This window comes from Pseudorca crassidens, chromosome 19 (assembly GCF_039906515.1).
Source record: "Pseudorca crassidens isolate mPseCra1 chromosome 19, mPseCra1.hap1, whole genome shotgun sequence".
Classification (NCBI taxonomy): Eukaryota; Metazoa; Chordata; class Mammalia; order Artiodactyla; family Delphinidae; genus Pseudorca; species Pseudorca crassidens.
Window position 1 is genome coordinate 18,698,844 of NC_090314.1, and position 22,371 is coordinate 18,721,214.

At 53.5% G+C, this 22,371-nt stretch overlaps 1 protein-coding gene across 1 annotated transcript; it reads right to left on the minus strand.

Annotated features, from left to right (window-relative positions):
• Window positions 1-337: 337 nt before the first annotated feature.
• SLC13A2 (solute carrier family 13 member 2) lies at window positions 338-22,032 on the minus strand. Its single transcript, XM_067714280.1, has 13 exons — window positions 21,931-22,032; window positions 8,614-8,742; window positions 7,699-7,835; window positions 7,389-7,603; window positions 6,653-6,833; window positions 6,429-6,551; window positions 4,348-4,566; window positions 4,047-4,135; window positions 3,638-3,759; window positions 2,345-2,506; window positions 1,563-1,700; window positions 894-1,070; window positions 338-474 (listed from the first exon to the last, which is right to left on the minus strand). The coding sequence occupies exons 1-12, from the start codon at window positions 22,030-22,032 to the stop codon at window positions 900-902; spliced, it is 1,788 nt and encodes a 595-aa protein (XP_067570381.1). The 3' UTR covers window positions 338-474; window positions 894-899.
• Window positions 22,033-22,371: the final 339 nt, after the last annotated feature.

Sequence of the window (22,371 nt, forward strand, 5' to 3'; positions counted from 1 at the left end):
GGAGTTGGCAGGGGCAGAGGGTTTTACGTAAATGCCCAGGGAGGGCTCTGGGAATGGGGAGGCTGGTTTTCTCAAAGACATGCAGGGAGTGGAAGCTCCCAATTAGCCGGGCCGGGTGGTGTCAGGGCTGCTTTCCTGGGTGGCTGAGTCCACTCCGACAGGCCTTGGCAGAGCTCCCTGGCCATTACCTTCTCCCTTGGGTGGGAGGGGTGCCAAGGGGGCCGCCATACAGGACAGATGCCAGGTCCCCTCCCAGCGTATTTCCCAACCTGGGGTCTGAACCACGTTGGGGAGAAGCCCTGGAAAGTGCCGCGAAAAACCACCACAGATTCTACTGAAAGACTTTAATGGGGCTGATATTTGAACCTCCCCCCAGACCTGAGAGGCTGGGGGGAACTCAGTATGTTGGGCCGGTCCCAGAGACTGTAGCCATGGCAACTGCTGGTAGGCTTTGCTGCCCAGGCAGCTCCAACCCTGAGTTTCAATAAATAGAGGACAAAAGGGTCTGGTCACCCATCAAGCTGGGGAGACAAAGACCTGGAGTGCCAGACAGAGCACGCTGTCGTGTCTGTGACCTCGCAAGTGTACGTTGTCAAGCACACACCACCTAGGATCATCACACACGCAAAGCCCCCTTGCAGAACATCCTCACATGACACACCATCTTTACACACACACACACACACACACACACACACACACACGTACATACACATACACACACTTTCCTCAGACACGTAGGACTGAGCTCACATACATCTCCCTCGAAGACACACATGAGGTTAGGTATACATGTGCCTTTCCCTCAATGTTTGCCTTGGGGCCTGGGTTTCCCCTCCCAGCTCAGAGGAATAGGAACGAGGTGGGTCTTCCTGGCTTGGGCCAGATTATACCGTGGTCTAGGGGCTGGGTGTTGTGACGTTTGCCTGGCTGACCCCACAGAAGCCTGTGGTGTTGGACTGGGCCCAGGAGGGGAATCTGTGCAGGTCGAACATGGGGATGCTCCAGGTGTTGATGGCCAGCGTGATGACCAGGACCCCGATGATGTTGAGCATGAATCCTGCGCGGGCCTGGGGTGAGGAGAGCCAGTCTGGATGAGTGGGTGTTGAGCTGGGCCAGTACCCATCCCTTAGGTGTTCATAGGTGCTCAGGAGCTCCCTCACTAGCAAACCTCTCCCTGGGAAGTCCTCCCTTGGGTCTAACCTGCAGCACTAGGTGATGCCCCTACCACCAGCTTTAATCCCAGTGCTCACAGGGGAAAGGGGCGCTTCCAGAGCCCTGAGTCATTCTCTCTGAGTCCATATCCCTGGGTCCGGGTGCCTGGCATCTCGGTGCCTTCCCTAAGTTCCTCACCCCTCCTCTTCCTCTCAGTGGCCTAGGGCTGGCAGGGCCTGAAGATACTCCAACTGGGGATCACGTTCCAGCCTCCCCTGCTGCCACCCACCCCAACAGGGTCCACTCTAAACTCTGAGAATCTCAGTGGCTTTAAGCTACTTTGTGGTCTACCAAGATGGAAAGACAGAGCAGGGAGTGCTGAGGCGTTGGAGACCCCTGCCACTCACCATGTCTGTCACTTTGAGGCCCCCGAATGAGAAGGCGATGGCGTTGGGTGGGGTGGCCACAGGCAACATGAAGGCCAGGGAGCTGGAAAGCGTGCAGGGGAGCATGACGTAGAGAGGGTGGATGCAGATGGCCTGAGACTGGAGGGGGAGACAGTGGGGCAGAGCTGGTCGCAGTCTCCGTCCCAGAGGGGAAGGCGTGGTCCCCATTCTCCTGCTCTCCTCTCTGAGGGACAACCCCCATCCCCACCCCAATATACACTCTGGCCATGAACCCACCACTTCTGCCAGAAGGTACCTGGTGACCTGGAAAGGGCCCCTTGACTTCTCTGGAGGGGATAAGTGTGCAGCCCTGCCCTGTGGGGCGTGGGAAGGGGAGGGACCCATAAAACGGATCTCAAAGGGGCTTGTGGGTGTCATCATCAAAGGCTGTGGGAACGCGCCTGGAGAAGGGGCTGGGGATGCTCCGGGGAGCAATTTCATGCCGTCACCTCAGGAATGACAAGAACAGGAGCTGGCCCAGGGAGGTGGGCGAGGCCGCCAGTGATCCCCATCAGGATACTCCAGGGGTGATATCATCAGGGATGGAGTGAGTCAGGGGGCAGAGGGCCTTGGGGCCCAAAGTTACTGAAGAGCCTGGGGAAGGGTGGAAGCTCAGGGGTCTTTTCCCAGAAATGAGAGGAGGTGCAGACAGGTCATTCTGACCTTCAGGCAGGGCCCCGCACTTCTGCAGGCAGTGTGGGCAGAAGGGCTGCCTGGAGGAGGTGTCTGCAGGGCCAGCTCACCATGGAAGCCAAGATGGGCAGGAAGATTGTGGTGGTGGCCACGTTGCTGGTACACTCAGTGAAGGTGGCGATCAGGAGGCAGAGGATTAAGGCAATGGCGGGAGGCGGCACACTCTCCAGCGGGGTCAGCTTGTCCCCCAGCCACTTCGACAGGCCCGATTCCTGTAGGCAGAGGAGGGTGATGTGTGGGAGCCTGGGCTGCCTGGGGCCCCAGAGTCCCCTGCTGAGGCTCTGGGAGGGTCCTGCTCTTGCCTGCGCCTCTCTAGAATCTTCAGAGAAAAGGGCAGCTTGGGAGGGAAGATGAGACCCAGCTGAAACCTGGGGGCCCCCTCTACTGCTCTTGAAGGACAGTTGGGTGTGGGCAGAAGGGTCAGATGGGAAGCGAAGGGGCTTTCTTGGGAAACCTGGGGCTTGGGGAGAGTAAAGACCTTTGACCCCATTTACTCCTGCTCTCCTGACCCCTCTTCAGGAGGTTCCTGGCCAACCTTAGCCCTTTGCCTGCCCCCTCCAGCCTAGCAGGTTGGGACAGGGGGCGACCTTGCTCCCAGCAAGGAGGGAGAAGGGGAAGGGCCCTGGTAGAGGCTGGGAAGAGGCCAACAGGGGGACGCGGACAGTTCACAGGGTCACAAGAGCTCCAAGGTCTTGCCTTGCCCACACCTATAATGCCAGACTGTGAGCCCCAGGGAGCTGGGACATTATTATATACGATGTTGCCCGCTTAGCACCCAGCACCCAGCACAGCGCTTGGCACAGTCAGTGAGCGCTTGTTGGAGGAACTAACCAATCCCTGACCCAGGATAGCTCCTGTCCGTGCAGTGAATGAGCTTAGCCAGAACACCGAGGCCTGGGGGTGCAGGTTCAGGGATTTCTGTCTGGGATGGAGGCTATGGGGAATGACGACCCGGTCCCCAGAGCCTGGCTGGGTATGAGCATGGTGCCCCCTGGTGGCCTCAGCTAGCAAACTGTGTCAACCCAATGCCAGCCAACTACTCCCTGGTGCTAAAGCTTTGGCATTCTCTGTCTGGCAGGCGGTGAGGGGATGGACTGGGTGATCGCTGAGTACAGTCCCTGCTCACCAGAGAAGCCCCCACTAGGGAGAGTCCCTATGGCTTGTGTTTCCTCCCCCTCTCTTAGGGCTCTAACCTGTTTCTCCAGCTGCTGCAAAGGCTCTGCCCACCAGGGGGCTCCTAAGTGGGGGGTCAGGGCTCCCCTGTGTGGGAGAGAAGCAGGGCCCCTCTGTCCCTGTCACAGGGTCTCCCTCAAGTGGGTTGGGGAGGGAGTGGGGTCTGTCACCTCACTGCCCTTGGCCAGGGCAAAGCCACCGCCCAGAAGGAGCACGATATTCCAAGGCATCTTCTCTTTAACTATTTTCCAGTTGAGGAGGGCAGGAGGGGCCTTCAGCTTCTCTGGTTTTCCTACTCCCCAAGCAGAAGAGGATGGGTCACCAAGAGCCAGCAGGCTTTCCTCCCCTTCCCTTCCCCGCTCTGTACGGGTGGGTCCCTATCAGAGCTTAACGCATGGAAGAGAGGGACCCTCAGTTCCGCAACATCACGACTTTGTCCCTGAGTCCCTGTGCCCTTGGCAAATCGCCCCAGCTTCTCTGGGCTTGGTCTACTCCTGCCGAGTGTGGTCGAAGGGACGTCACATGCCAGAAGGCGGGGTCTGCCCAGAGGCCCTTCTCTGCCCCAGACCAGGTGCTTACCTGGTTCCTGAGTCAGCCCTGGGATCTTGGAGGGCACGATGAACAAAATTACACCGATTAAGATGGCTACTGTCCCGTCGGATGGCATGCTGCGGGCGGGGCAGGGAGGGCAGGCTTAGCGGCTTAGGGCTGCTCAGGGTCACAGGATGGAGGGGGGCTGGAGAGGAGCCCCTCCCACAGATGTGCCAACCCCTCCTGGCAAGTTCCCCCCACCTCAACCCAGCGTTACTTCCTGTTCTGCGTTGGGGGCCCTGCTCCCTTCCCTCCTCTTGGAAGTATTTCTCCTCCCCACAGTGCTCACCTATTCCCATTCTCATCGGAAAAAGCCAGGTTACCCCAGCCGGTGAAAAAGCCTGGCTCCCGAGTGAACCAGAGCACCACCAATAAGACAAAGAGGATGGAGACAGCCTTTTCTGCAAAGGTCATGGGGCCCAGCCGCTTGTGCTCTCTCCGGATGACTTCGAAGGCTGCTCGCTCTTGTTTCCTCATCTGGTCCCCCAAGCCACAGTTCTTCCGGAAGCTGCAGGTAGGGGTGGGGACAGCTTGTAAGGGCACCACACCAGGCAGGGGAGCAAGGGGCTGTGAGTGCCTGTGGTTTTGTTGTTGTTGTTGTTTTGGCCGGTGCCACGCGGCTTGCGGGATCTTAGTTCCCAGGCCAGGGAGTGAACCAAGGGCCACAGCAGTGAAAGTGCTGAGTCCCAACCACTGGACTGCCAGGGAACTCCCATGAGTTGTAAAGGTTCCCAAGGTTCTGGAAGAAGAGCAGAAGACTCTGGGGTGTCATGGCTCTTATTTAGCAGAGGGGAGGCTGAGGATGGGAGATTGGGTTTCCCTGTGCTTGTCCCTGCTCCATGTGCCCCATTGACCCCTCTGTCCTTCCAGGAATTCTCTTGTGCTGAGCCCTCCCTTGCCCAGAGTGAGGAGGCCCTAGAGGCCTAGACCCCAGGTCTCCTTCTAGCCCTGACTCATCACTCCCCACCTCCAATAGCCTTTCCGGAAATCCTCCCTTCCCTCTCTTACTGCTTCTGGGCATCCTCTGCCAGCCTGGGCCCCACCCACACTGTCCTCTGAGGCACAGGAGTCTGCAGCCCACTTCCATGTGCTTAACTCACTTTGACTTTTCACTTTTCACTTGGGCAAATCTCAACTCCCCTGCTGGACTTGTGAGTTCCTCAAGGGAAAAACCATGCTTCACACATCTTTGAATCCTTGATGTTGCTTAGCACTGTGCCGGTCTCTTTGACTAACACTTTGCTTTGTACCATCCCCAACCTCAATCCAGCCTCCTTGCACCTGCCCAAGCAATTTGACAGCAACAATGCTTAAAAACTCTCAATGGCTCCCCACTGCCTGGGCAGGATGGACAAATAACAACTTATACCCACAATAACAGTCATACCACCACTCTTAGCCTGTACTATAGCAGACATCACTAATCAATCCCAGATTTGATTCCAGCTGAGCTCCAGCAGGGTCTCACATGATTTTCAACTCAGAGATCTACTGACTACTAGTAATCAAGGGCTGGAAGTAGGAATAGAACCTCTTTACTACTCTTGGCCTCAAGAGGAAGGTCCATACTCTTTATGTGGCACATGAGATTCCCCATAATCTTCCCCTGCCTACTTCTCCAGCTTCATATGCTGATACTCTTTTTTCCTCTTTGTGTTTCAGTCACACAGAACTAGAGTTCCCCCAAACCCAGCATGCTCTTTCTTGCCTCTGTACCTTTGTACACAAGCTCTTCCTGCTGCTGGAATGACTTTACCTCGTTCTCTACCTGGCTGACTTCTAACTCTACAAGATTCAGTTCAGGCATCATCTCTGCCAGGGGACTTCTAGAATCTTCACTATCCTGGGCTGTCCTCCCACAGCACCTGGGCTTTCCTCTGTCACTGCTCCTACCTTATCATCACCCATTAGATGGTGAGCTCCAAGGACAGGGACTGTCTAATGCTTCTAGCGTTCTCAGTGCCTAGCAGAGGGCCAGGCACACAGTAGGAGCGCAACAAAGACTTTTGTAACTGACGATGCTCACAGCGTGTGCTTCTTAAGCACCTGCCAAAGGATTGGGGATTGTTATGGAATGGGACATGGCCTGGGCATCAGGAGATCTGGTTTTCAATCCCAGCACTGACACATCTCGGTGTGTACCATGTCTTGAACCTCAGTTTGCTCATCTGATAGATGGGCTAATACTCTCCAAACAGTAATTCCCTCAAATGGGGGGGGCAAGTGCACAGAAGGGCCTTGGGAGGGAGAGGCCTTCTCACCGGGATGGTGATTATGCCTTTTTCCGCAGGGCTACCTGGGTACCAAACTGGAAGCTCCTAGAGGGTAAGGGCAGGCACCTGGACAGCTCTTACCCACTCCACCACTTACTTGAAGCCTAAGAAGAGGAACTGCAGCCACACCCAGGAAAGCAGCAGCAAGATGACCATGGTGGGGAAGGCAAAGAAAAACCAGGAGGCGAAGTTCACCACGTTGCCATTTTGGGGAAAGATCCTGAAGAGGGATTCAGGCTGCTGTGTGACGTTGCCCGGCGACCAGCCTGCTCCACTTGCCCCCCAGTCAGAATGCAGACCCCCTCCCACTCAGTCACTCACGAGTTGACCTGGCCTTGCAGTACCAGGTTTGTTGTGGTGCCAGTCAGGGTGGCGATGCCCCCGATGCTGGCCGAGTAGCACACACACAGGCTCATGCCCTGGGTGAAGCGGAGCTGTTCCTCGTTCCGCTGTGCCCTGGACTCCGAAGGAACAGGGGGCGCAGGGCCATCCTGCTTGTTGTCTGGGAACAAGGGAGAGCGCAGGTTGGGGATGGGCGCAGGGCCAGTTCTGGGGAGCCTGGTGGGAGCTCCAGGGTCTCTGGGGCACCTTGTCACTGAGCAGCCTAGACCCAGGCTGGGGGGAGGGCAGAGGCTGCTTCCAGGTCTGCAAGGGCCAGCACTCCCTGGAGTCTCAGGCCGGAGTGATCCCCCCAGACACCACCTGGCCCAACCCCTCTTCTGAGAGAGGGAAACTGAGGCACAGAGAAGGGAAGAAGACTGTCCAAACCACACAGGAAGAGTGGAGCCTGGACCCATGACAGCCCACCCAGGCTTCCGCTCTCGGCTTGCCAGGGTGACCTAGCATCTCGGTTTGCCCAGGACTGAGGGAATTCCCTGCCCGTGGGACTTTTCATTTCAAAACCAGGAAAATCCCAGGCAAACCAAGGACACGTGGGTCACCGAACTTCTTGCTTCCCTCTTCTCTCCCTCAACGTGCCAGGATGACTACTCCTCTCATGGGCATCGCCTCAGACCCTCCTCAAGGACTGAGGGTTCGGGGCAGGGCCTGGCGTCACCTTTCTCCTCAAGCTTGGTCTCTTCCTTCTGGGGACTCGGTTCCTGGAGCTCAAAGGCGGGGTTGTTCCTGCCCTCCTCAGCGTCCGTGCCCGTGGGCGTCCCGTGCAGCTGATCCAGGACAGCACGGGCGATGGGCACCATCATGGCAGTGGTGGCTGTGTTGCTGATCCACATGGACAGGAAGGCCGTGACCACCATGAAACCCAGGATCAGCCTAGCGACGGACAGACACACACACGGGTGCTCCAGCATCCCTTCAAGGGCACACCGCCACCCCAGGTCCTCCAGACTTGGTCCGTGGGAACTCACAGGGAGGGCCGCACCCCGATGGTGAGAAGCACGCGGAGGGCGATGCGCTTGTGCAGATTCCAGTGTTCCACGGCCAGGGCCACTAGCATCCCCCCGATGAATAGCATGTTGCTGTCCTTAAGGTACTCAGTGCTGACCTGGCAGGCGGGGACAGTGGAGAAGGAGGAAGGGGTCCCCCCGTGCCTCTGGGCGTACAGGGTGCCGACACTGATATTCCCGCACACGGAGGTTGGTCCCCTGGGCTCTTGGACCCAAATGGAAATGGTCTTTGGATCATCTGCCATTGAATATTAACCAGTTTCCTGTCTTCCTGCCAAAGTCATTCTTTCTCCCCTCAGGAATGACTGAGACATCATCTAACCTGAATCCACTCCTGTTGCAAGCCATTGACTGAGAGAGAAAGCATTTAATGCTCTTTCTAGAAACTAACACAGCAGTTCTCAGTGTGGTCCCTGGGCCAGCATCATCAACAACCTGGAACTTGCTAGAAATGAAATGCTTAGACCCTGCTCCAGATCTCCTGAGTCAGAAACTCTGGGGTAGAGCCAGCAATGTGTTTAAATAGTTCTGCAGGTGATCCTGGTGCATCTGCTCAAGTTTCAGAGCCACTGAACTAGAAGGATACAAACTCTCTAGCTGGCTATCAAGGCCCCCTTTTCCTTCCCTCATCTAGGCCTAGTTGCTCCCACTTTGAATTAACTCTTGACACCAACCACGCACCTGGCATTTCTAGAATGCCTTCCCCCCTGTCTTCTAGTTGACTCCTCCCTCAGTGCTCCCCAACCTGCCAAGCAGAGGCAGGGACCCCTCTTCCATGTGCCCTGTCTGTGGTGAGGCTTCCTCCGTCATCAGCGTCCTAGGGCAGACCCCCCTCCACCCCTGGGAGCACGTCCTCCTGTGGGTGGGGAGGCTTACCACGGAGGCACCCATGATGCCCATCATGGGGAACATGACGGTGGGGAGGAAGGCAGTGATAGCCAGGGGCAGAGCCTCGGTGCACCAGAGGAACGCCATGAGGATGATGGTGTAGGCACAGTAGGCTTCCTGCAGGCGGGAGGGGAACGGCAAAGCTGTTGGAGGGGGCAGGCCTGTGTCCCAGAGTCATGTCACCTCCTGTCCCCAGAGAAAACAGGCCGTTTGTAACAGTGTGGGGAGAGCCTGTGAAACTCACAGTCCTGGATTCCTGAGCCCCAGGTCCCATTTAAAAATAGAAATAGAAAACAAAGCAAAACACTCACCACCTTGTCTTTAACCCTGGGGAGCCTAGACATTATAATCCAGCCACTGGATTATAATCCAGTCCCCTGGGGACTGCAGGGGGCTCAGGTGAGGATCCTTACATGAGACGGGGGCTCACCTAGATGAAACTGGGGCCTGGGAAATGCGGATCCCTGCCTGGCACCCTGGCCTTCCCTGCTTCATCAAGAGCCTGTAAGAGTGTATTTATTTGTATGACGATTTAAGTAGTATTTGTTCCTTCTGCTAGGAGCTGAGTTCCATGAAGACAGAGTCAGTTTTGTATCTGGATCCTTGGAGCTCAGGACCCAGGAGGCTTCAGAGCAAATCTTTTCTGAATGAATAAACCACTGAAAAGTTTTAGGAATAGTGGGGTCTCCTTCCTAGTAATCCTGGCATGACCACTCTTTCACATAACTCCCCTATCCCCGCCTTGTGCGGGGAATTGTGGAGTAAACCCTGAGTCATGGTCTTGTGAGTCTTGGGGTACCAGAGACCCCCCTTTCCCTCATGAGGCTCCCAAAGCTAGAAAGTCCTGACCTCAGGCCTGGGAGGGGACCTGGAGCAGGAATGAAGTCAGACAACCCCAGGTGTCAGGGGCCCACCCTCCTTGACAGAGCCTCTCCGCAGGCCTGGGGAGGGAGGACGGGGGAATGATTAGCCAGAAGGAAGCCTCCAGGGAAGGGGGTGCCTGGCATCCAACCCTCCTCGGGACACCTGCCCACTCTTTGTTTGCCAAAGGAAGAGGCTGCCTGCTGGGACTATGGGCTGGGGACTCCTCCTCTCTTACCTGTCTCAACTGCCCTGCCCCTTTTGCTTTCTCCACCTGGTATAGGCTGGGCTCACCCCTTATACCTCACGCCTTTAGTACCCTGAAGCTTGAAGGAAGGTCTTGGGGAGAGGAAGCTGCTGTTTACTGAGGAACTCTTAGGAGCTGGGTGTTTTCATGTTTGTAGTTACAGCCGTGGATGTGTGCGGTGGTCTTATGTTATAGATGACCTCCAGAAGGTATGCGGCTTGCTCAAGGTCACAGAACTAGGGAGTGGCAGAGCCAGGTTGGAACCCAGGCAAGGTGTGCAGGATTGCATAATTCTAAGAGCACTCCCCGACTAGTCTACATCAGTGGCATCCTGGGGGGTGGGGTGGCACCCAGCCTGCCCAGCCAAGTCCGTCTGATGCCAGGCTCACTTTCTTTCCATGAAACTTCCACCACCTTTCTCACCCTGGACATGAACTCATTGGCACAAAGGGTGGGGCCACCTTGATCCTTGAGCAGAGACCCACCCCTCCTCCTCCCCCAGCAGGCAGTAGATTCTGCTGAAGCTGCTGTTCTTTCAACCATTTTCTCACCTGCAGTGTGCACAGCCTGTTACCCATCTTCCCGTGGGGCTAAGGGCAAGCCAGCCCTCTGAACCCTGGTGTGCCCCCCATGCCCTCACCCCCCAGAATTCTCTGGCCAGAGACAAGGGGTGGGGGCTGGGCCGGATGCCTTTGCTGATTCAAGAAGAAAGCTCTGCTAATAACGACAGCAGAAGCATCGTCAAGGACTACTCCATGCCAGGCATGGTGCTCTATGCACTTCAGGTGGTTTTTAATGACATTTAGTTGCTCTGTGAGGTAATGACTATTGTTCCCATTTCACGGATGAAGAAACAAAGGTGCAAATAAATTAAGTAAATTTCTCAAAGTCACACAGATCAGTGAAGAATCCAGGCCATCTGGTTCTTGAGCCCCAGCTTTTTGCTTCTCTCCTGAGCTTTCTCCCTTGCTACTGGAGGGTGTCCCCCAGCCTCAGGTGCGCTGTGACCAGCAGGGTGTACGGGAGTGAGTTAGGACTCTGGATCCAAATGGAACTGTCTTCGCTGGGGCCTGCCACTTCCTGTTGCCCGGCTCTGGGCAAGTTCCTTCACTTCTGGGTCCCCATCTGCACCCTCCAAAGAGAGCTGTGAGCATCAGTGTGTTGAATCTATGGCTCCTCTACTCCTTCACAACTTCCTGGTGTCCCTCTCCGTGTCTGTCCGTCTGTCTCTGGATCAAAACCCAAAACCACTTTCAAAGTTCCATTCAGAAGCTTACTCTGGCCCTGGTGGCTCTGGCCCCGTGTCCCCATCCCACCCTCCTGGGTAGTCGGTCCAACTGTAGTTAGTTGGTCCGTAACTCGCTGACCTGCTTTTCCTGGTTCATGGGGCTCTTAAATGGGGCGTGGAATGCCAAGGATTCATGAAGTTGGATGGGAAAACAATTTCATCTTTTAGCTAACATCTAACTAAGGTTATGAACAGAGGCAACAAAACCGTAGAGCTGCTGTTTTGTGGGGGTGGGCGGGGTAGGGGGGCGTGCCTCGCCATGCAGCTTGAGGGATCTTAGTTCCCCGAGCAGGAATCGAACCCGGGCCCACAAAGCGCCCCGAGTCCTAATCAGAGGACCACCAGGGAACTCCCAAAACCACATAGCTGTTAACGTTGCTATGGGCGATTTTGTCACAGATACTTGATTGTGGCTGTCAGCTGTTAGGTACCTGCACAGATTAGTGGTTGCAATGGACTCAAAATATACCTCAAAATATTGTTTACATCCATCACTCTTTTGAAATTATGGTAGTTATTATACCAACGCTAGATCTTATTTAATGCTTTAATAAGGAAGCATCTGTATTTCTGAATTGCAATTAATTTTTTCATAGTTTTATAACTGTATTTCAAAATGGTTGGTTTCCTTTGTCATCCTATACATTTTATTTCGTACATTTCAAAGCAATATTCTGAGAAGGGCCCACAGTCTTCACCAGACAGCCAGTGGCATTCATGGCTCAGAAACAGGAACAGAACCTGGGGGATCCTTTCTCCTTGGCCCCGCAATGTGTCTGATTCCACGATCTGTATCCCCAGTGTTAGAAGTGGGAAGTCGGGAATCAGACCTGGGCTCCAGGGCCACCTTATACTCTCTGCCTTGTTGCCCAGCTCGACGCATCTTGGGCTGGCCAAGCTCAGCTGGTGGCCTATGGCATGGGCCCCAACTGGCTTACTCCCCAGTCATGCTACATTGCACGACTCCATATGCCATCGGCAGAGGGCACAGCCTGCACCCTGTCTGAGGCAGCCCCTCCTGGAGCTCAGATACCATCAGGGAAGAATTTTCTCTTGGCGGCTAACGCTCTTCTTTCTACCTCTGTCAGTACATCCTCCTTCTGCGGTCCAGCAGGCTAGCTGTTCCCCAGCTGCTCCTTGGCTGTAGAAGGTACTCCTTTCTCAGCCTGGGCTCTGGAGGACAGGGGTCAACTTTCTTTCACCTCCCTGTCTCTAGCCCCTCCCTCTTTTGCTGGTGCTGGCCGGGGTCTATAAATCCTTCCTTCCCACTTGGGCCCCTGGCCCTGCTGTACCAGGAAACTACCGTGGTCAGATCCCCATTCCTCTCTCTCTCCAGGCTGTCCCTGCTATTGAGGGCTCATCAGGCTTTCACTGGACAAATAACCTCTCTGCTCCAGGTCTCCAGTCCTGCTGGTTCAACACCTCCAATGCTCCCCTTTACTCCTCTCCAGCTCTGGGCCAATAGCCTGGTCCAAGCCCCTGCATCTGTTACCAAGATTTCTGCAAGAGCTTCCTTATTCACCTCCTAGCTTCCTCTTTTGCCCCTGAAATCTCTTCTTCTTGCTGTAGCCAGAGTGATCTTGAGGCACAAACCTGTTTAATCCACACCCTGTCCCCCAACACACACACACACACACACACACACACACACACACACACACACACACCTAAAAGCAGCTCAAATCCCTGCAGGCTTTCCCACTGCTCTTAGGAAAATTTGGGGGCTGGTCTGTGCCTCTCCTCCTTGCTCTCTCTGGTCCAGCCACAGTGGCCCTCTTCCAGTTTCTCAAATGCTCCATCTTCCCTGTAGCCCCAGGGCATTTGTACCTAATCTCCTCTCTTGTCTTCCCTCCCCACTTTGCTCATCTGATGTCTACTCATTCTTGAGATCTTAACTCAAATGTTCCTTTTTCAGGGAAGCCTCCGTGTGTTTCAGGGGTATATTCCCCATTTTTCACAGCCTATGCCCCTGTACCTCTTCTGCATAGCACTCATCACGGTCTGTAGTTAAACATTTGCTTTCACAAATTTCTCATGATGAATATCAACCTTTGTTGCCAGACCTTACTCTCCAGGGAGCAGGGTCTGGGTCTGTTTCTGCTCACATTAGCAGGGTGCCTGGCACCTCTACGGAGCTGACACTGGATAAATGAGTGAATGAATGTCAGACACTAGGGTATAGACATGAATCAGATCTGGCCCCGGCCTTCGGGGAGTCTGAGTGCCCTGTGTGGGCTGGTCTGTAGTCATGGCAGGCTGCCTGGCAAAGCCAACAGTGAAGAGAAGAGATAAAGCCTCAGATGGCTTCCAAACCCCAAGGCTGGCAACTTGCTTCTTTTGTGATAGGAAACAAAGGTCAGAGGTCAGGAAACCTGAGCGCCCAGGCCCAGCTTTTTTGCCGCATGTCCTTGGGCAAGGTATTTAACCTCTCTCAGCTTGGGTTTTTTTTTTTTTTTTTGATAAGTAATATTGAGCATTTCTAACTATACACACATTACTGTCTTTTATGCAGGGTCCTTTTCTACAAATGGGAATAAGAGAAACACACTCCTTGCTGGGTTATTAGGAGGACGAGGGGTGTGACTGAGAAGGTCTAAGCTGTAGAGGAGTGTAGATGGCAGTGAGCAGATCGCTGGGTTGGCCTTGGCGCAGAAACCTGCTCCTGGGCTGCTGGGGAACCAGGGTGGATACATGACATACAAATGAAGATGGTAGTGCCAGGGAATCCAGGGTAGACTCTGGACACTGGGTGTGGGCAGGGTGGGGACCTGTGGGCATCACGGCCTTTACCCGTTACGGGCACAGAGCAGCCTGTGGCCATTGGGCAGCAGCAAAAATGCCCACACTCTCAAAGGTGTCACATCTTATTCGTCCTGGTGATTGAAGGTTAGCCCTGGGGTGGGCTACTCCCACTGCCCCTCTGCGCCTGGCAAGTAGGGATGCTGCTGGGGAGTGAGGCGAGGCCCTGGGTGGCAGCCAGCACCATTGCAAAGGAGAGACCAGAGAATGGAGTCCCAGAGATGGGGCCCCTTCTCTGAGCCTCCCTCCCTCTGGACTGAGGAAGGCTTCCAGAGAGGGCACACTGAGCGGGTACTGAGGGATGAATAGGAGTTCTGTGGGTGGGCAAAAGGTGTTAGCATGAGGGAGTAAGCACAGAGGGAATGGAATGAGGCATAAAAGATCAAGATACATTCTTGTGGGGGAAGGGATGTAATGCTCGCCTGCCTGCCAAGAGAGGAATCTAGGACTTTATCTGGAAGACAAAGGTGAAAACGGGAGGAGGCCCTTGAAGGATTGTAAACCGAGAGGGTGACACTGTCAGGTTGGTGTTTCTATTAAAAGATTACGCTGATGCCACCATATGTGTTTTTTAAAAATGTGTCCACAGGTGTTTGTACACACATAGGAAAATCTCTGATTCAGGGATTCTTACCCTTTTCTGGTACCAGGATTCCCTTAGCAGCCTGATGAAGCCTTCCAACTCCTTTTTAGAATAATGTTTTAAAATGCATTGAATAAAATGCACAGGATTACAAGGGACACCAATTATATCAAAATACAGTTATTAAAATATGAAAAAATGGGTAAGATAGTGATATAATGTGACTCTTAACTACTAAGCTCTTCACGGGCTAATGGCTACTGTAATTTCAAAGTCATGGTTAACATAATATGTCAAGGGACTGGCAACAGCTCTCATACGATTTGAAAATATCTCTGATACCTACTGGTGGCAAAGTCAAAAATATCGTTCTTTACTATCGTGGTTTGTTGTCCACATTCATCACAGAAGGAAATGTTTCACCCTTTTGTGCTGTTGGACTTTGTGTAATGTGCATGTATCACCTAATTAAATAAATCAATCACCTCAAGATGAAAATAGGGGGCTTACACCTGCGGTACTGTGGCAGGTGGATTGGCAGACACAGAAGCTGGGAGGTGACAGGTGGTCCTGCTGGGATGTCCAGTGGGGAGATGACAGGGGCTCAGAGAAGTCATGGCAGTAGAGATGGAGAGAGAGGACGGACTCCAGAGGTGTTAGGAGATGGAAGACAGAGGGTTTGAGTGATGGCTGCTGGGTTGGGTGGGAGGAGGAAAACTCCAGGTGCCTTTCCTGAGTGTTCAGGTGCGTAGTGACCCCAAGGAAAGGAGCCATGAGACAGGACTTGGGGAAGGAGGTGCAGAGTGGGGGGTGTGTGTGTGTGTGTGTGTGTGTGTGTGTGTGTGATATTCATTCCAGGAATAATAGGCCCATGCAAATGCCGAATACCTTGACAGACTACACATAAAAGGCGACAATGACCAGTCCATACGCAAATATATGTCCTACAATCTCTGCGGTAACCAGCCCTGTAGCCAAACTACCACCTGCATAGCAACTGACCCCAAATGGGCAGGATTTGCTCCATGACCGCCAGCCTCCTTAATTTTCGATCCCCACTTGCTCGCTACCTCCACTTCCAACTCAGGACTAATCAGTGAAAACCAAATGTGCTCTCCTAACAATCAGAGAGGATACCCCACTTCTAGTTAGCCCCCCTCCAGCTTCCCCCCGCCAACAACCTCCAGTCAGGGCACACCTGAAGGCTTCCCTCTTTCCACTCTAAAGCGTCCCCACCCCCTGCCTTTGAGGCTCTGCCGAAAGCAAGGATGGAGGCTGATTCCCTTCCTAGCCTCGCTTGATCTCATTTGAGTGATCTTTGTTTAATTCCGCACCTTATCGTGAATGCGTTTGTTGCATCATCTTCTGCTTTAAGAGGCCAAAGGGAAAAACAATGGGTCTGAGTGTCTGAGAAAAACAATGGGTCTGAGTGTCTGAGAAAACAAAAGTGCGGGGGAGAGTCCTGACATCACAGTTTGGGCCAGGGCCAGGGCCAGGTCCAGGGCCAGGGCCAGGCCCGTCTGCGTCCGCTAAAGAGCAAACCGGCAGGCAGGAGTTGAAGATGAGAGAAGCGTTCCCGCACTCCTCCGTGCATCTGAGCCCTACAACTGCCCTGGGCCCTGCTGCTGGATTCCGTTCAGGAAACCGTACTGCTGAAGAGTCTCCTTGGCTTTCCCATTCTTGACCTTCACCTAGCAGGTGCTGGAAGTGTGGACATGATTTGGTCATCTGGGGGTGAAGTTCGAGCTGGGGAACCTTCTCTCTCTTCTCCAGGGATCTCCCTGGCTTTGGAGGCTGGTCCCTACTCCCAGGACCTTCAGAGGCCAGAAAACCAGACTTCACGCAGTCCAGTGCTGATCGTGGCCACACTTAAGGACCACACCTCACTGCCCTGGGGGTGTTGACCAGACACACCCCGCCTTCCTGTTTCATTGGTGGGAACACCAAGGCCCTCATGAACAGAAGAAGTCTATGGAAATAAGTCAGGCATCTACACAATGCCTGAGACTGTGTTGTGTTTTCCAGGGGCCCGGAATTCAGACAAGCGGCAGAGGGTTCAGGGAAGCATTGTTTATCAGGGACGATAGAGGCCTTTCAGGCAGGCCCCGGCAGCGAGGTCCAAATTCCTTGCACAGTTTTCATGCCCACAATCCTGGTCTGTCTTTGGGGTTCAGGAATAGCTTGCAGTAAGGGTATTTTAGTCACACAGATTTTAAAGTGCGTGTGCACGCACACACCTACTGTTCTTATATCCTAGGCATGCAGGGATTCAGAGTAAGAAATCCTGCCCTCTTTTCTTAACGTAAATACAGTCTGGATTTCAGCTAAGCTCTGTTCTGACAAACATGGTACCACGGGCAGATAGTTTTCACAGATGATTCTGTTGGGTCCTGGGAGGTATTTGCATTTTCGACTCTAACTTACTAGCTCTTTGACCTCTGAGTAAGTATTTATCCCTCGTGACCCTCAGCATAAAATCCTCACTCCTTCCCCGGACGTTATAGGGCTGACATTGGCTGGCCTCTCTCTACCTCTCTAAACTTAACCTCAGTCATCTTCTGCTCACTCAGGTCCACATGCCGTGCCGGCCTCATTTATCCCTCCACCTTGCCAAGCTCACCCCTGGCCTTGGGTTTTGCACTACGCGTTCTGCCTAGATGGCTCCTGGCCCAGAGCTGTGCTTGGCTAGCTCTTCCTTGCCAGTCAGGCCCTAGGGAAATATCAGCACCCCAGGAGGCCGTCTCTGATCACCGCATCTAGAGCAGCCCCTCCCCAGGCCATAGTCACAGCCTGCTGTATGGTTTTCACTGCATGGACAGTATATGCTTTTTGTGTGTCCCTCCACACCCCCTGCACCCCCAGGATCGCAAGTTCCCCTGAATCCTACCTCCCACCCCCTGCACCTAAACAGTACCTGTCACTTGTTCCCTAATAAATGAATGAACGGATGAGTGAATGAATAGATGTAAGGTTTCTGGCACACCGATGGTGCTTCTTGGGTATCTGGTTGCAGGGGTTGGGGAAGCACTGAGAAGACCTCAGGCCTCACTGGCTCCCAATCACTGGGACCCCGCAGTGGGCGATGGGCATTTCTAGGATTCTGTTGCTAACTCCTCAAACACTCCTTGCTATTTCCAATCCCCACGCCTTTGTTCCTGCCATTTCTTTCACCTGGCCTGCCCTCTATTGATGCCTCTGACTGTTGAAATCTCGCTCAGCCTTCAAGACCTAACTCAGATTCTCCCTTAACTCAGATGGAAGGATTTTCTCCTTCCTCTGAGCTCCTGCAGACTTCTGGCTATAATCCGTGTGGCATGAACACGCGGTCCTCTAGATTGAAAGCATCTTGAGGACAGAACATCTGTATTCCTTTTTGGTAACCCCCAGCACAGAGCAAGAGCTCGACAGACATCCCAGACTGAGCGACAGTGGAAGGATTGGCTGACGGCTGGATGGACATGACGGTAGATGGCTCAAGTGGTGACTCACAACAGGGGACTACCTTGCATCCTTAGACAGCCTTAGCCAAGGCCAGATTCCAGTTCAGACTTTGCCTTTTTCTAGCTGGGACTTGAGGCAAATTCCTTTATCACTCTGGGCCTCAATTTACATGTCTGTAAAATGGAGACAACAGTAGTAACCTCACAGTAACTCAGAGGTTATTTCGAGAAATAAATGGGTTAGTGTTTTGAAGTGCTTGGTACAATGACTAGCACACACAAAAATACCGAAGAAATGTCAACAAGTATTATAAGGACACAGGCCTGAGCCTAGTCTGGGCCTCCTCTTTTCCACTTCAGGGCCCAGGGTCATGGAGGTAAGCTCAGGATCCACTGCAGAGAGCAGGGACTCAGCAGGAATTCACGACGGGGCCCTCTTTGCCCACATTCACTCATTTGACAAGTATTTGTTGAACACCTACTATGTGCCAGGTACTGGGGGTTCTGCATGGAAAAAGACAAAGTCCCTGCCTTCACGGAGCCTACATTCTAATGTAGGGGGTGGTCAGAAAATAAATAGAAAATAAAGGGATACAGGGCTTCCCTGGTGGCGCAGTGGTTGAGAGTCTGCCTGCCGATGTGGGGGACGTGGGTTCATGCCCCGGTCCGGGAAGATGCCACATGCCGCAGAGCGGCTGGGCCCGTGAGCCATGGCCGCTGAGCCTGCGTGTCCGGAGCCTGTGCTCCACAACGGGAGAGGCCACAGCAGTGAGAGGCCCGCCTACCGCAAAAAAAAAAAAAAAAAAAAAAGGGATACATCATTTCAGATAGCGAAAGCCCTTTAAATAACAGGTTTTTGTAATAAAAATGACCGGTGCTGCTCAGAGAAGCCTTTTCTGAGGAGGCGGATTTCAGCTGACATGTAAGAAGTGAGAGGGAAGCCTCTGGGAGAAGAACATTCCAGGCAGGAAGATGAGCAATTTGACGAAGAGAAAGGCTGGAGAAGAGCAAATAAGAGGCGGGATACAGGGCAGGAGCCCCCAACGACTCGTGGCTACCCTGAGAGGTTTGGATTTTATTTTAAGTTTGACAAGAAGCCTCCGTGGGGTTTTAAGCAGGGTAGTGATCTTATGTTTGGAATAGATCATCCTGGAGTTTGGGTGAAGAATGGTCTGGGGATGTAGAGAACAGACTTGTGGTTGCCAAGGGGGAGGTGGAGGTGGGCGGGGGATGGGCTGGGAGTTTGGGATTAGCAGATACAAACTATTATATAGAGAATGGATAAACCACAAGGTCCTACTGTAGAGCACAGGGAACTATATTCAATATCCTGTGATAAACCATAATGGAAAAGATTATGAAAAAGAATGTACATATATGTACAACTGAATCACCTTGTTATACAGCAGAAATTAACACAACATTGTAAATCAACTCTACTTCAATTAAAAAAAAAGAGAATGGTATGGGGAGGAGTAGGGATGGGAGAGAAACGACAGCGGCCAGGACCAGAGTGGAGGTAGTGGAAAGCGATTCCATTCAGTGTATTTTTGGCGAAAACACTGGTCAACAGGACCTGCTGGTGCTTGTGGAAGTGAAGGAAAGAAAGGCGTCAGGAATGGCTCTGAGGTGGACGGTTGAGCCATATCTTGAGGAGTAAGATCGCAGGGAGAGTCGGCTGAGATGAGTAATCAGGGTTGTGATCTGGATATGCCAATGTGTATGCTGCATAAAAGGAAATGTTCAGGGCTTCCCTGGTGGCGCAGTGGTTGAGAGTCTGCCTGCCGATGCAGGGGACACGGATTCGTGCCCCGGTCCGGGAGGATCCCACATGCCGCGGAGCGGCTGGGCCTGTGAGCCATGGCCACTGAGCCTGCGCGTCCGGAGCCTGTGCTCCGCAACGGGAGAGGCCACAACAGCGTACCGCAAAAAAAAAAAAAAAAAAAAAAAAGAGAAATGTTCAGGGGGGAGGTGTCCAGTGTTAGTTGGATAATACAAGTTTGGAAATTAGAGCTGGGGTTTCAGATTGGGGAATCATCAGCATAGAGATGCTTTTTAAGGCAGGAGACAACAGATCACCTGCGGGCGAGGATAGGGAGAAGTAGCCGGGAAAAATGGTCAAAGGAAAACCAGGAGAAGCCAAAAGAAGACAGCATAGCAAAGAGGAGGTGACCAGCTGTGACGAGCGCTGCCGAGGGGGTGAGGGAGGTGAGCATGGAACAGGGGTTTGGTGACACGGACGCTGATGGGAACTTGACAAGAGCCCTCTCGGTAGGTAGAGTCTTGGAGACTGGATCTGTCTGTCTAAGGAGAGACGGGTAGTGTAGTCAGTCTCTGAGGCCTTCTTTTGGGAGAGAGAGCAGAGAAACCAGGTATCTGTGGAGGGACTGTGGGACTGGCGGAGGGTTTGTTTGTCTTTTCATGTGAGACGGATTAGAGCTTGTTTGCATGCTGATGGGAGAGATGAGGCAAAGAGGGAAAAGTTGATGATGCTGGAGAGGAGAGGATAATTACAGGAGCAAAGTCCTTGAGAGGGACTGGTAGCCAGGGCCCCAGTGCAGGGGCTGGTCTCCACAGATGGAACCTGGGACAGTTCATCTGAGTCGGGACAGTTCATCTGAGTCAGGACAGGGGAGACAACATCTGTAGGTGGAAAGCAGGCGGCAGGGAGGGGTACAGCACAGGGAACACAGGGGCTCCTGACACATCGCACTCCCACAAGGAGGCCTGGCTTCTCGTCCTGACTCAGGCTTTCCTGAGTGACCGAGGGCAAGTTTCTAAATCTTTCTGGGCTGTACCTTCTTGGGGAGTAAAATGGGCATCACAGTTTCTGTCTGTCCTTCCTTCCGGGATTAACACACTTGGCTCAGCCTGTCTAGAAACCGATCTGATGGGTCCCTAGCATAGAGAGGCCACTGGCTTTGGCCTGGGATAAGGGTCATCTCATAGGTCAGCCAGGCCCTGCCACCTACCAGGAGCTGTGCCACTACCTCCCTAGTTCTTTACCCTTCTGGGATACCTCGAACAAAAATCTTGCCTCGATTTCCCTGTCTGTGACTAAAGGAAGCAAATGGCTCAATGAGCAAGTGAGGGTGGGGCGGCGGGTGTGGGGTGAGGCCAGGGCCAGGATTAGGTCTCAGCCTTCTGGAGGCAGGCAGCACAAGCTTTGTAGCCAGACCACACCCCCAGCTCTGCCACTGCCTAACTATGCCACTTGCCAGAGGGAGGTTTCCTGTGAAGCTTGGACTTCAAGGCCGCCTCCTGGACCTACCCTTCCCAAAGTCCCGTGTTAATTTTAGATTCAAGATCTTGTCTTCTTTTACTTACAAGGGGAGCCCCAAAGTGTATACTATCTGACCTCCAGAAAACAAGATCTGCCCTGGGATTTTGGGTGACTTAACTTCACTTTCCCCGTCTGTAAAATGGGAGTCAGACCTGCGTCATAAGATGGGAGAGAGGGTTCCTGGGTACATGGTACAGGGTGTGCAGTGGGGGCCTCCAGTAAATGAGAGCCGAAGTTATGACTCCTGCTGCTTGCATGGGGGTGGGCAGGAAGCAGTGGCATTTGCTCCTCCATTCAAGGTGTGCATCTGTATTGCCCACTGGCAGGATCTCCTCCTTCAATTCCCACCCCTCCTCCGCAGGAGACTTAGCTCTTGGGATCACAGGTGAGCGCCTCCTCTTTCTGTTTGTACTCTTAAATGCACAAACTGTCTGAGGCCAGCTTCCTTCTAATCCCCTTCCTTCCCTCTCAAGCAGCTAGCCCAGCTCATACCCTCCCAGTCAACTCACCTGCTTCCACCTGCACCTCCTTTACGGCGCTAGGTTTCCTGCCTCCCAAGGGAGTAGATACCAAGTGCACCTAAGCAATTCACATTGGGCTCCTACTACTGGGTGCCGAACAAAAGCCCCCCCATTGACCTCTTACTCCTCAGGCCTCAGGAGGACCAGGTGGTGACAGCCTAGGCTGTCAGGCTCGGAGGGATGAATGGGTGATGCTGGTCCTAAGGATGCCCGACCCCAGGGCCACACGGCCCCTCCCCTGCTCCCTTGGAGCTTCTCTGTGCCCAGGACCCCACGTCCTTACCTTAGTCGGGATGAGGATGGGCAGAGGCAGCAGGAAAATGGGTAGGAAGAATACAATCAGGTACAAGCGATAGGCCCACAGGCCCTGCCAGCAGGTGGCCATGGTGTGGATCCACGTGGGCTGCCGGGTCACCCTCCAGATCCAGGGAACTGCAGGACCGACCGTGTAGCAGGTAGCCGGCTAAGCAGGCTTATATAAAGCCGCTGGAGGGTTAACCATTGACCCACCCTGGCAATCAGAGTGTTTTTAGAGTCCGGGAGGTGACAGTCAGGAAGAAGGATCTGCAGGGAGTGTAAAGATCAGGAAGACTTTGCAAACAAAGGGAGGAGGGCAAGATCCGGGGATAAAGCCTTCAGTTTCTTTCAAGAAGTTGAGCCCAGAGTTAATTCCTTCTGTGTGTGGGCTACTAAGGGCTGAATGTGGAAGGAGCAGGAGAAGGAA

Excerpts from the sequence above, each read along its gene's own strand:
- SLC13A2 (XM_067714280.1), bottom strand. The coding sequence starts at position 22,032 with ATGGCCACCTGCTGGCAGGGCCTGTGGGCCTATCGCTTGTACCTGATT. Across the intron at positions 8,743-21,930 it reads CCATCCTCATCCCGACTAAG|GAAGCCTACTGTGCCTACAC; the intron begins GTAAGGACGTGG and ends TCCCGCCTGCAG. Across the intron at positions 6,552-6,652 it reads CTGCAAGGCCAGGTCAACTC|GATCTTTCCCCAAAATGGCA; the intron begins GTGAGTGACTGA and ends ATCCCTCTTCAG.